Raw genomic sequence first — 13,214 nt, forward strand, 5'->3', positions numbered from 1 at the left:
CAGGGTCACCTGTGAGAAATTGGGAGTCTGCTGTCACTGCTTAAAGTGAACCTCAAGGGAGAAAATTGCCCTTAGGGTGTACTTACCTCAGAAGTGGGACGCCTCTGGATCCTGAAGAGGCTTCCCTCATCCTCCTCTGCAGCCCCTTCCAGTGGTGGGACCCCTGAAAGTCCACTGACACAACAAGGGCATGTAAACACCTCATGCAGGCGCAGTAGTCAACTTTCTGCTCGGGCTCCAGAAAAATACTCAAGCCTGATCGAGTTCAGCTATTTCTGCAAGCCCAAGCGGTGAGCTGCTAGTGCGCCTGCGCAAAATGCACCACTGTAGTATTATTGTTGTGGATTGTTCAGGGCTGCCAGCGCTGGATCACACTAGCTGAGGAGGGGGGATGGGGGGGAGGCTGAGCTGTTTCGATTTGTTTTTTCTAAATCTCATAACTATAATTCTGCACATGCTTAAAACTTAAAAAGTGAAGTGTTACCATATTTTGATCACTATTCCCCAAGGGTTCCCAAACTTGCACATTTGATTCATTGAAAACATTAAACATCTGTAGTGTTTACAGACTAAAAGGTTGATTAAATTATGTAGACATTGTGGGATAGATGGAATGACAAAAGATTTCATATTTATAGTCACGGGATGGGTTTCAACCATTTACCAGCATATTAATTACAGCCTCAGAGGAAATGCCACCCGTGCTCCCCCCCCCCCCCCCCCCCATTGCCCACTTCAAGACCACCTCCACTAACACCCAAGCAGTGAAGGAGCACTTCTGAAGGAGAAGTTCTGAACTGCACATGCCCTGTGAAAGTAGGAACTTTTGTGCATGAGGGATTTTAAACTGGGCATGTGCAGTACACAACTTGCACATGCCCAGAACATATTTGCTTGTGCACGGCCATACGTTCTTCCTTTGGAGTATTTGGCTCAAGAGGACGGTCGAATGTTAAGGTGACGGGGAGTGGAAGAGACCTGAAGACAACCAATAATCGAAGGGTGATCATCAGTGGGTAATCTAGCTCACCGTGAGCTTAACTGGCATTTTGGTTCCCACTTCAGGGGTGCTTTAACCTCTTAAGGACCACAGGCTTTACCCCCCTAGTGACCAGGCTATTTTTTTTTTCAAATTAGGGCTCTGCAGCTTTAATGGCTTTCTGCAGAGCCACACATCCGTGCACACAAATGAATCCCCCCCCTTTTCTGCCCACCAACAGAGCTTTCTGTTGGTGGGCTCTGATCGCTTCTGCAGGTTAATGGTTTTGTTTTTTTTATAAATGTATTTATCTTTTTTTTTATAAAATGTACTATTTTTTTTCCTTTCTCTCCCTCCCCCGCCAGCCAACCACCGCGATCGGCTGTCATAGGTATTAGCCTATGAGAGCCGATTGCTCTTGTGCCTCCCCAGGGGACACAGCTGTCCCCAGTACAGCGATGCCGTAGATCGCAGCGCTGTACAGTGTATATAGAAGTGTTTTGTCATCTAACAGTCTCCTAGTGGCGGTCACCGCTGGGAGACTGATGACGGAGTGGGGATTGGCGCCAATTGGCGCAACACGGTCGCAAAGGGGTTAAATTTCATATTACTTCTATCAACTATTTTTTAGTTTATGGATGCTAGTTCTGTCTCAGTTGTACTTATCTAAGTACACTTAGGGCTGGTTCACATTGGGCTAAAAACGTACTGTCAAGTGGAGTGTAGGAGCGTATCTGTAAACAGATGCAATGCAATTCAAATGGGAAAGTTCACATTGGTATTTTAACTACTTGCCGACCGGCTAATGCCAATGGGCGTGGCCGCGGCGGCAGCCCCAGGACTACCTAACGCCAATTGGCGTCAAGTCCCGGGGCTTTCATTTGCATGAGATCGTGCGCATGCTGCACACGCATCTCATGCTCGGAGGGTGGAGCTCCGCCCCCTCTTCAGTCTCCGAGCGGCTATTGCAGCTCGGGAGACTGTTAGACGGCGTGATCACCGTCTATTTACTTGTACAGCGATGCAATCAGCAGCAGCGCTGTACTGGGGACAGCCGTGTGACACGACTATCCACCTTGGGGACAAGAGAGCGATCGGCTCTCATAGGCAGAAGCCTATGACAGCCGATCGCATGATTGGCTGGGTGCAGGGAGGGAGGGAGGGAATAACTAAAAAAAAAAGCATATTTTGTTTAAAAAACGGAGATAAATATTTATTTAAAAAAAAAACCAACTTGGGGGCGATCAGACCCCACCAACAGAGAGCTCTGTTGGTGGGGGGAAAAGGGGGGGGGGATCACTCATGTGCTGTGTTGTGCAGTCCTGCAGTTTGGCCTTAAAGCTGCAGTGGCCATTTTAGTTAAAATGTACCTGGTCTTTAGGGGGGTTTATCACTGTGGTCCTCAAGTGGTTAAAATGGATCTGCTTCCTACTTTCCACTAAACTGATCGAATGTTCGCGACCTGTACCATTTTTATGGAACTGACATGGACCTGAATGCTCGACATATGCAATGTATCTTAATGGAAAACAGACAATACTGATCAGACTGTTTTGAAAACGTACCTGTATCATACCAAAAGATCACTTCCTATTTTGATTTCCTTCACTTAAAGTGGAATATTATAGCAGAACATCTTATAGCGGAACGGAACGTATGTAAGATGGTTGTAAAACTTAGATAAAACATATGGCAATGGATCAAACAGAATGGAGAACAGATTAGTTTTTGACAGATAGGGTTTGGATCAGGTACAGTTTGAACCCGGACTTAGGGCCCTTTTCAACGGTGTGTGAATTTCAGACACGAAATGTACATGAACATTCGAACTGACACAGACCTCTTGGGAAAAGGAGATCGAACTCAAACCACTTACCTTATTATTGTGTTACCCTCTCCCAGGACACTCTCATAAAACAAATACATTGACGGCAATTATTCTTAATGCTGCCAAATGATCTATTGCAGCCTTATGGTGCTCCCAGTCTCCACCGACAAGAGATATGCTGATTGACAAGGTTCTTGATGTAAAACGGATGGAAGAAATGACGGCCAGATTGAATAATAATGTGGATAGATTTGATGATATCTGGTGCCCTTGGGATATTGGAAAACAGTTGAGGATTATGGCTCCCTTACGTAGTCGGACTTTGGCTGTTGGTGCTTCAGATCTTGCATTATTAGGTGTTGCTCTTGCTTTACTCTGATTGTTCTTCTGTGGATACCTGGATTATACATGTATGGAGACAGAGTGGGAGAAAGCGCACTCAGGGTGTGTATTATGAAAAGTGGTCAGTCGACCATAGAATGATCTCACCTCAGTGTACTGCTGGTTAGCCCATATGGGTGTCCCAGCTCGCAGGCTTTGTCCCTTTGAGCCAGGGACCAGGCTCCTGGCAACCGGGATTCCTTCGTTCCTCTCCTCTCGCAGCTGTGGATAGCACCACTCGCCTTGCAGTCACCAGCGTTCTGCACCATGCAGGTGCCCAGTGGCCATGGCGGGCGCCAATTGTATGAGTATATTCCCTTTTGTAGAGGGATCGGTGTGCAAGCTGTCATCCACCTTCCAGCACAAGCGTTACCTGCACTCTGCGGGCACTTGTTAGCTGGTAGTGTATAATGGAGTTTGCAGCGGTGAGGTGCAAGTTTGTGCAAACAACAATACACGGGGAAGCCGTGTAATGTAAAGATCTGTTTATTGTAAGGTGGTTCGAAAGGGATAAAGCCGCCCCTTCTTCAGTAGAAGAAGAAAAGGCGGCTTTATCCCTTTCAAAACACGTTACAATAAACAGATCTTTACATTACACGGCTCAAAGGTCCCTGGCTCAAAGGGACAAAGCCTGCGAGCTGGGACACCCATATGGGCTAACCAGCAGTACACTGAGGTGAGATCATTCTACGGTCGGCTGTCCACTTATCATAATCCACACACTGAGTGCACTTTCTCTTACTTTGTCTCCATATATCCTAGCCGTCCTGCACGGAAATTGAGAGCTGCACCAACTATACACAGCACAACTCTGATCGCACCTCCGGAAGTTCAATCTACTTTACTACATACCCTTACCTGCAGTGGATTATACAAGTGACTGCTTGACATGTTGATATAATTTTATGACCTGTATTTTACTCATGGTGTATGCTCTTTCTGATTTATTATTTACACAATTTTGTGTCTTGAAAATATGCGGACTGTACACCTTTTGTTTAATCCATGTACACTATTCTGAACTTTATGCTCTCTATTTGATGTTTGTACACATTTTCTTGAAAATTCAATTAAAAATATAATATATAGAACTGACAGACTTCTGAAGAGCATTGGACTGTTTCCACCCAATAAGTTTTTACATGCAAATTTCTGTAAAAAAAAAACAAAAAAAACTGACAGCATGCAGCAATTTTCCACACACTGCACACATTCATCCATTCATAAACATAGTAGGCAATGGACAATGCGTACATTTATCATGAACAAACATACATGTTGTCCTTAAGATGGAATCACATTTGGAACCATACTGCAAGTGGAAATTGTCCCTCACTGTTTAAATGTGTTGTGTACCCTCGCTTAAAAAAATCTGCATAACAAATACAAGCACAACCAAAACTGCAGTTCTGTACTGAGTTCCATATTTATCAGATTTTTATGAAATTATTACCTATTGGCTTGCAATGCTGTTGTAAGGTGATTCTACTCCAGTTGCTGCTTACAGGGTTCTGTGCTTTGCAGCTAAAGGTGCTGTTTGCATTTTGCCTTGTGACTGGAATGACAAGGATGCTGCTGTTGTGATGTAAGTCCTCCTGGTCCCTTGTCCAGCTAAAGGTCACGTAGTTCCCACCCTGCAGGACACAGTTCATGGTGACAACACAGCTGTCATTCTGAGGACTGTGAGATATGTCGATTCTTAAACTTGCAATCTCCTCTGCAACAAAGGAAAAAGTCTGTTACATATGGGATTACATTATTTGCATTTAGTTATTACTTTAAGAACCATCATCAAAAAGGATTTAGCATAGAATGTGTCACTCTTTTTATATGTGTGTTAACAAATGTTGTAATAGGATGAGCGCCCCTTAATCCTTGATATAAATGTTGTAATATGATGAGCTTTTGGGAATCGTTAACTTTTTAACTTTTCAGAATACATACCTCACAACTTAATGAGGTAAGAAAGAAGGAAACCTTGAGTTGAAGACCCTGCTAATCAAGCCCAAGCTACAATCTTGCTTCGTAAAATAAGCAATATATCAGTTTAGAAACTGAGGATACAATTTTAAGTCTCATAAACATGTTTTTAGTAAAGAAATACATATAGTTACAACACCTGCCAAACACAAGTTTGCAAGGGCAGAGTTTGTAGGTGCTGCTTTCTTTGTTGTGTAATACAACTACCCTATGTAAGCTCATCTTAGATCTACACAGATGGAATCCCAATGTGGCCAAATTGTCAGCTCTTGTATGGTGGGTGCTTCTGTAACCAAGATAGTGGAAGTGTCTGGGGTATCATGAGGCACAGTATCCAAGACCATGATGGTATGATACAATAAGACCAGTAAAAAACACATCTAACAAACACCAATGAGGATGGAAATGTGCACACTTTCTGTAAATCCAATAAACTTCATTTCACTTCTCAAATATCACTGTGTGTCTCCTATATGATATATTTAACTGACATTTTTTATCATAACAACCAACGATTTATTCAGGTAACAGGAAAATCATGGCAATTAACAAAGTTGCCCAAACTTTCACATCCCACTGTATATGTATTGTTTTTATTTTATCTTTTTGCTTAAGAGCCGAACAATTCCAGAAGAAGTGAATTCTGTTTCACAAAATGCGTCAAACTGTATATAGTCTTATGATACAACTAGAGATGTTTGTTCATAATAATTTAGACTAATTGTATATCCCACCTAATAGCTGTGGGTATGGTCATTGATGATATATTAAAATTGATGCTAGAACAATAAACCAAGTTCTGGGTTCATTTTATTATGTCTTCTACAGATTCTTTTAACTTGTATGAATGCAATTTTGGGGGTAAATGGTAGCATGTAACTTTTCTTTCCTCTCTCTTTCAATAAAACCTGAACTGAAAATTAAAAGCCAAAATAAACATACACAAGTCATACTTACCTCCCATGTAGTCTACTCCTCAATCTCTTTCTCCTCTCCTGCGTCCTGTTTGTCCACTGTGATCAATGAAATTATCTGTCCTCCATTTTGAAAATGGCCATTACCCCATAACAGCTTTCTGGTCAGCACTGTTAAACTGTAACATCGCCCACTTGAGCCATAGGGAAACATGGACACATCAGTTCTCCTCTCAGCTATAACTGACAGCAACTGATATATTTCAGTTCTGACAAAATGTTGTCAGAACTGGAAGGAATCATTGTCAAAAGAAAATGGTGAGCTTCTGAGAGGAACTGATGGCAAGGTAACTATGTAATGTTCATTTGAAGTTACCTCATGTGTTTATTTTAAATAATTTCACTCAGTACAGGTTCCCTTTAAAGAGTACAATATTTCCTGTTATACTCCCACCGACCATATACTTAACTAAGCAATAACTTTAACTTTACATTTGAAGATACTATTGGCTGGCGAACGGTTCCAGGCGAACTTTGGTGGTTCACGTTCGCCTGGACCAGGTGAACTTTTGCGGAAGTTCGATTCGTCCCATAATGCACTATGAGGGTCAACTTTGACCCTCTGCATCACAGTCAGCAGGCACATTGTAGCCATTCAGGCTACACTAAGTCCTGGAGCCCCCCCTTTATAAGGCAGCCTCCGACGGCCATTAGAGTCACTCGTCTGCCTGCTATTAGACAGACTAGGGCGAGCTGCTGCAGATTGTTCTACTAGGGACAGATTAGTTAGGTTCTTGGCTGCTTAACTTGGTCCTGGCTGCTTATTATTGCTTTTATAGCACCCCTCAACAACTCTTTTCAGAGCTAATCCTGTTTTGTTTTTGTTTTTTTGTGTGTGTGTCAAACTGACACTTTTGTTGCAGACACAGGCTTGCTAATTCATACTGTGTGTGCCACTGCCAGCAACCCAGCACATTCAGTTACTACCTGTGTGTGTGACAGGGAGCTGCACATTGTACTACCCAGTACTGCATATACCCAGTACCTGTTGTGTTTACTTAACCCACCTCATCACTGCATATAACTACCTGTTGTGTTGAGTGAACCCAGCTCACTGCATCTAACTACCTGTTGTGTTGAGTGAACCCAACTCACTACATCTAACTACCTGTTGTGTTGAGTGAATCCAGCTCACTGCATCTAACTACCTGTTGTGTTGAGTGAACCCACCTCACCTGTTGTGTTGAGTGAACCCAGCTCACTGCATATAACTACCTTTACTGTTGAGTGAACCCACCTCACGGCATATAACTACCTTTACTGTTCAGTGAACCAATCTCACTGCATCTAACTACCTGTTGTGTTGAGTAAACCCACCTCACTGCATATAACTACCTTTATTGTTCAGTGAACCCACCTCACTGCATATAACTACCTTTACTGTTGAGTGAACCCACTCACTGCATATAACTACCTTTACTGTCCAGTGAACCCAGCTCACTGCATATAACTACCTGTTGTGTTGAGTGAACCCAGCTCACTGCATATAACTACCTTTACTGTTGAGTGAACCCACCTCACTGCATATAACTACCTTTACTGTTGAGTGAACCCACCTCACTGCATATAATTACCTTCACTGTTCAGTGAACCAACCTCACTACATCTAACTACCTGTTGTGTTGAGTGAATCCAGCTCACTGCATCTAACTACCTGTTGTGTTGAGTGAACCCACCTCACCTGTTGTGTTGAGTGAACCCAGCTCACTGCATATAACTACCTTTACTGTTGAGTGAACCCACCTCACGGCATATAACTACCTTTACTGTTCAGTGAACCAATCTCACTGCATCTAACTACCTGTTGTGTTGAGTAAACCCACCTCACTGCATATAACTACCTTTATTGTTCAGTGAACCCACCTCACTGCATATAACTACCTTTACTGTTGAGTGAACCCACTCACTGCATATAACTACCTTTACTGTCCAGTGAACCCAGCTCACTGCATATAACTACCTTTACTGTCCAGTGAACCCAGCTCACTGCATATAACTACCTGTTGTGTTGAGTGAACCCAGCTCACTGCATATAACTACCTTCACTGTTCAGTGAACCAACCTCACTGCATCTAACTACCTGTTGTGTTGAGTGAACCCACCTCACTGCATATAACTACCTGTTGTGTTAAGTGAACCCAGCTCACTGCATATAACTACCTTTATTGTTCAGTGAACCCACCTCACTGCATATAACTACCTTTACTGTTGAGTGAACCCACTCACTGCATATAACTACCTTTACTGTCCAGTGAACCAACCTTGCTGCATCTAACTACCTGTTGTGTTGAGTGAACCGACCTCACTGCATATAACTACCTTTACTGTTGAGTGAACCCAGCTCACTGCATATACCTAGCATCCCCCCGAGATGGACAAAATGGACAAACCAGGTAGAGGTAGAGGCAGACCCAGAGAAAGGCCACCTGGCACCGGCAGGACTGTGCGAGGTGGTGTTGCTGTGATTTTGTGCGGACCTGGCCAGTGCTCAGAAGAACTCACTTCCCAAGATCAGGACGTGCTTGACTATTTAACACAGAACACCTCATCTCCCGCAGCCAGTGCCACCAGCGCTAGTACAAGCACCACATTCGCTGCATTTGACACTTCGCAGGAGTTATTTGGTGGTGGTGGTGGTGAAATCACTGATTCACAGCCACTACTGCAACAACAAGAAGAAGGCGCAGGTACCCCACCTCATACGTCTGAGTTGGCGATAGTATGGACATAACGTGTGAGGAGGGGGATGATGAACCACCTGAAGTTGGCGCAGTTGTGGAGGTGTCTGAGGAAAGCGAAGCTGGGCAGGAGGATTATGATGACGATTATACGGATGCCACGTATGTTCCCAGTAGAGGAGATGACCAGGGGGACAGTTCAGAGGGGGAGTCAGAGAGGAGTAGGAGGAGACGACTCCATGATAGAAGCAGAGGGAGCTCGTCCTCAGAAACAGCTGGGGGCAGTGTCCGGCGCCATGTATCGCCAGCTATGGACACCCAGCCAACATGCCCTTCAACGTCAGCTGCTGATGCCACCGTAGCGCCATCACCCCAGGGGGGCTCAGCGGTTTGGAAATTTTTTAACATGTGTGTCTCAGATCGGAGCAAAGCCATATGTTCTCTCTGCCAGCAAAAATTGAGCCGTGGAAAGGCCAACTCTCACGTAGGGACAAGTGCCTTACGAAGGCACCTGGAGAAAAGGCACAAACAGCTATGGCAAGAACACCCGAGGAAAAGCAGCACCCAAAAGACAAGCCACCCTCCTTCTCCTCTTCCTCCTTCCGGTGCATCGTCTTCATCCGCTTTCTCCCTAGCACCTTCACAGCCACCCTCCTCCACACCGACTCTGCCCTTGAGCGGTTCATTCTCCTCTGCCCACAGCAGTACCCAGCTGTCCGTAAAGGAAGTATTTGAACGTAAGAAGCAAATGTCTGCCAGTCACCCTCTTGCCCGGCGTCTGACAGCTGGCGTGGCGGAACTATTAGCTCGCCAGCTATTACCATACAAGCTGGTGGAGTCAGAGGCTTTTCGTAAGTTTGTGGCCATTGGTACACCACAGTGGAAGATACCAGGCCGCAATTATTTTTCACAAAAGGCCATACCCAAACTGTACCGTGCAGTTGAGAGTCAAGTGGTGTCATCTATTGTGAAGAGCGTTGGGTCAAGGGTCCACCTGACCACGGATGCCTGGTCTGCCAAGCACGGGCAGGGCCGCTACATTACGTACACAGCGGACCGACTTGTCACACCTCCACGGCTTGCAGGCAGGCCTCCTGCCACCTCCTCTCCGCCTGCTACATCCTCTTCGCTGTCGTCATCCTCCTCCTCCTCCTCCTCCTCCTTGGCTGGTGCCTCTCCAGCTACACAGCCCCCGCCCCCTAGGGCCTATGCTGCATGCCAGGTACGACGGTGTCACACAGTCTTAGACATGTCTTGCCTCAAAGCGGAGAGTCACACTGGAGCAGCTCTCCTGGCTGCTCTTAACAAACAGGCGGAGAAATGGCTGACCCCGCACAAGCTGGAGATCGGCAACGTGGTGTGTGACAACGACAGCAATCTCATTTCTGCTTTGAATTTGGGAAAGCTGACACATGTACCCTGCATGGCACATACGCTGAATCTGGTCGTGCAAAGATTTGTGTCCAAGTACCCAGGCTTAGAGGACATCCTGAAGCAGGCCAGGAAGTTGTGTGGGCATTTCAAGCGATCTTTTATGGCCATGGCACGCTTTGCGGACATTCAGCATAGAAACAACTTGCCGGTGAGACGCCTGATTTGCGATAGCCGACTCGCTGGAATTCCACCCTGCTCATGTTCTCTCGCCTGCTAGACCAGGAGAAAGCCGTCACCCAGTACCTGCATAAATACAGTAGAGGGACACAATCTGGGAAGATGGGGATGTTGTGGCCCAACAACTGGACACTGATGCGAAATGCATGCAGGGTCATTGAGCCCTTTGAGGAAGTGACCAAACTGGTGAGTCGCGCTGAGGGCACCATCAGCGACTTGATCCCCTACGCTTACTTCCTGAAGCGTGCTGTGCGTAGAGTGGTGAATACAGCTGTGGAGGAGCGTGAACGAGAACAGTTACGGCAGGAGGAGTCGTGGGAGCAATTTTCATCCGAACCACCTGCGGCAGCACAGAGGGGGAAGAAGAAAAAGAAGAGGAGTCGTGTGGGGAAGGAGAGGAGTCAGACTCTGATGATGATGATGAGGAAAGTGTTTCTGTGGAAGAGGAAGAGGTGGCGGAAGAAGAACAACCGCGGTAGCCGTCACAGGGGGCTTCTGCTGCTCCACGTTCCCGTGGTATTGTTCGTGGCTGGGGGGAGGAAGAGGAGTTGCATGCCGTCACTGAGGAAGAGCAAGAGGAGATGGAGAGTACGTCTGCATCCAGCTTTGTGCAGATGCCCTCTTTCATGTTGTCCAGCCTGTTGAGGGATCCCCGTATCAAAAAACTCAAGGCGAATGACCTGTACTGGGTGGCCACGTTACTAGACCCTCGGTACAGGCACAAAGTGGCGGACCTGTTACCAACTCAGCACAAGGCGGAAAGGATGCAGCACTTGCAGAACAAGCTGTCAATGATGCTTTACAATGCGTTTAAGGGTGATGTGGCAGCACAACGCAATCAAGGTACCACTGGCAGTAATCCTTCTCCTCCCAAGTCCACGCAGGCAAGGACAGGACGCTCCAGCGATCTCAGGGTGATGTCGGACATGCGGACATTCTTTAGTCCAATGCCTCGCCATAGTCCTTCCGGATCCACCCTCCACCAACGCCTGGAGCGGCAGGTAGCCGACTACCTGGCCTTGAGTGTGGATGTAGACACTGCGAGCAGCGACGATGAACCCTTGGACTACTGGTTGCGCAGGCTTGACCTGTGACCAGAGCTGTCCTAATTTTCCATACAACTTCTCTCTTGCCCTGCCGCAAGCGTCCTGTCAGAAAGGACCTTCAGTGCAGCTGGAGGCATTGTCACTGAGAAGAGAAGTCGCCTAAGTCACGACAGTGTTCAGTACCTGACCTTTATCAAAATGAATGAGGCATGGATCACGGAGGGCTACTGCACGACCGAAGACTAAGTCAGTCCCCACACACAGCATCTCTGCCTACAGGCCGCTTGCCTTCTCCGCCACCACCAACAGGGTCCAGGACTCTAGGCGGATTCCTGAATTTTTAAGGCCGCTGCTAGCACTACACTAATTTTTCTGGTGCGTGTACATGCCTGCCTAATTTTTCTGGCTGCACTGCGGGAAGCTGCAACAAAAAAACAAAAGGCATGTACATATGCCCATCCCCCTTCGTGATCATTACCTTGCCGCGGTGAAGGGGCTTGCCTATCACAATGAAGCAATGACCGCCAGCTATTTGAGTGTCTCGGGTGGGGGTGGCACACAAAAGATAATAAGGTCCTTGCTTCATTGTGGTCAGACCAAATTTGATCAGCTGGACAGTCACTGTTGTTCTATCATCGAGCTACCACAGCCCGGCGACCATATGGGCTTGAAAATAGAGATGTAGCGAACGGTTCGCCGGCGAACGGTTCCAGGCGAACTTCGGTGGTTCGCGTTCGCCTGGACCAGGCGAACTTTTGCGGAAGTTCGATTCGCCCCATAATGCACTATGAGGGTCAACTTTGACCCTCTGCATCACAGTCAGCAGGCACATTGTAGCCATTCAGGCTACACTAAGCCCTGGAGCCCCACCCCCCTTTATATAAGGCAGGCTTGCCGGCCATTACACTCACTCGTGTGCCTGCTAGAGACAGACTAGGGACAGCTGCTGCAGACTTGTTCTCCTAGGGAAAGATTAGTTAGGCTCTTGGCTCAACAGCTCTTTTGAGAGCTAATGTTTTCCTGATGTGTTTTTTGTGTGTGTGTGTGTTGCTCACTGACATTATACAGCTCTATCTGTTGCAGCTGGACCTTGGTAATTGTTATTACTGTGCCACAGCCTAACTATCTATACTGGGACACCTACCTATGCCTACCTAACTACTGGGGCACCTACTTACCTATACGGGGACACCTACCTACCTACCTATACTAGAGGACCTACCTATGCCTACCTACCTATACTGGGTCTCCTACCTATGCCTAGCTAACTACTGGGTCTCCTACCTATGTCTAGCTAACTACTGAGGCACCTACCTATGCCTACCTGCCTATACTGGGACTTCTACCTATGCCTACCTACCTATACTGGGTCTCCTACCTATGCCTAGCTAACTACTGGGTCTCCTATCTATGTCTAGCTAACTACTAAGGCACCTACCTATGCTTACCTACTTATACTGGGACTTCTACCTATGCCTACCTACCTATACTGGGACTCCTACCTATGCCTAGCTAACTACTGGGACACCTACCTATGCCTACCTACCTATACTGGGTCTCCTACCTATGCCTAGCTAACTATGGGGACACCTACCTATTCCTACCTACCTATACTGGGTCTCCTACCTATGCCTAGCTAACTACTGGGACACCTACCTATGCCTACTTACCTATACTGGGACTTCTACCTGTGCCTACCTACCTATACTGGGACTCCTACCTATGCCTAGCTAACTA

The 13,214-nt window shown here is 46.4% G+C and overlaps 1 protein-coding gene across 1 annotated transcript in view; it reads right to left on the reverse strand.

The window, feature by feature from the left end:
• LOC137532693 (SLAM family member 5-like) overlaps window positions 1–13,214 on the reverse strand; it is a 412,994-nt gene that overhangs the window by 19,975 nt on the left and 379,805 nt on the right. Inside the window, exon 6 of the mRNA XM_068253515.1 lies at window positions 4,642–4,905. Coding sequence (XP_068109616.1) covers window positions 4,642–4,905 — 264 coding nt within the window. The remainder of the gene's footprint in view (window positions 1–4,641; window positions 4,906–13,214) is intronic.

Source organism: Hyperolius riggenbachi, chromosome 9 (assembly GCF_040937935.1).
Source record: "Hyperolius riggenbachi isolate aHypRig1 chromosome 9, aHypRig1.pri, whole genome shotgun sequence".
NCBI classification, from domain to species: domain Eukaryota; kingdom Metazoa; phylum Chordata; class Amphibia; order Anura; family Hyperoliidae; genus Hyperolius; species Hyperolius riggenbachi.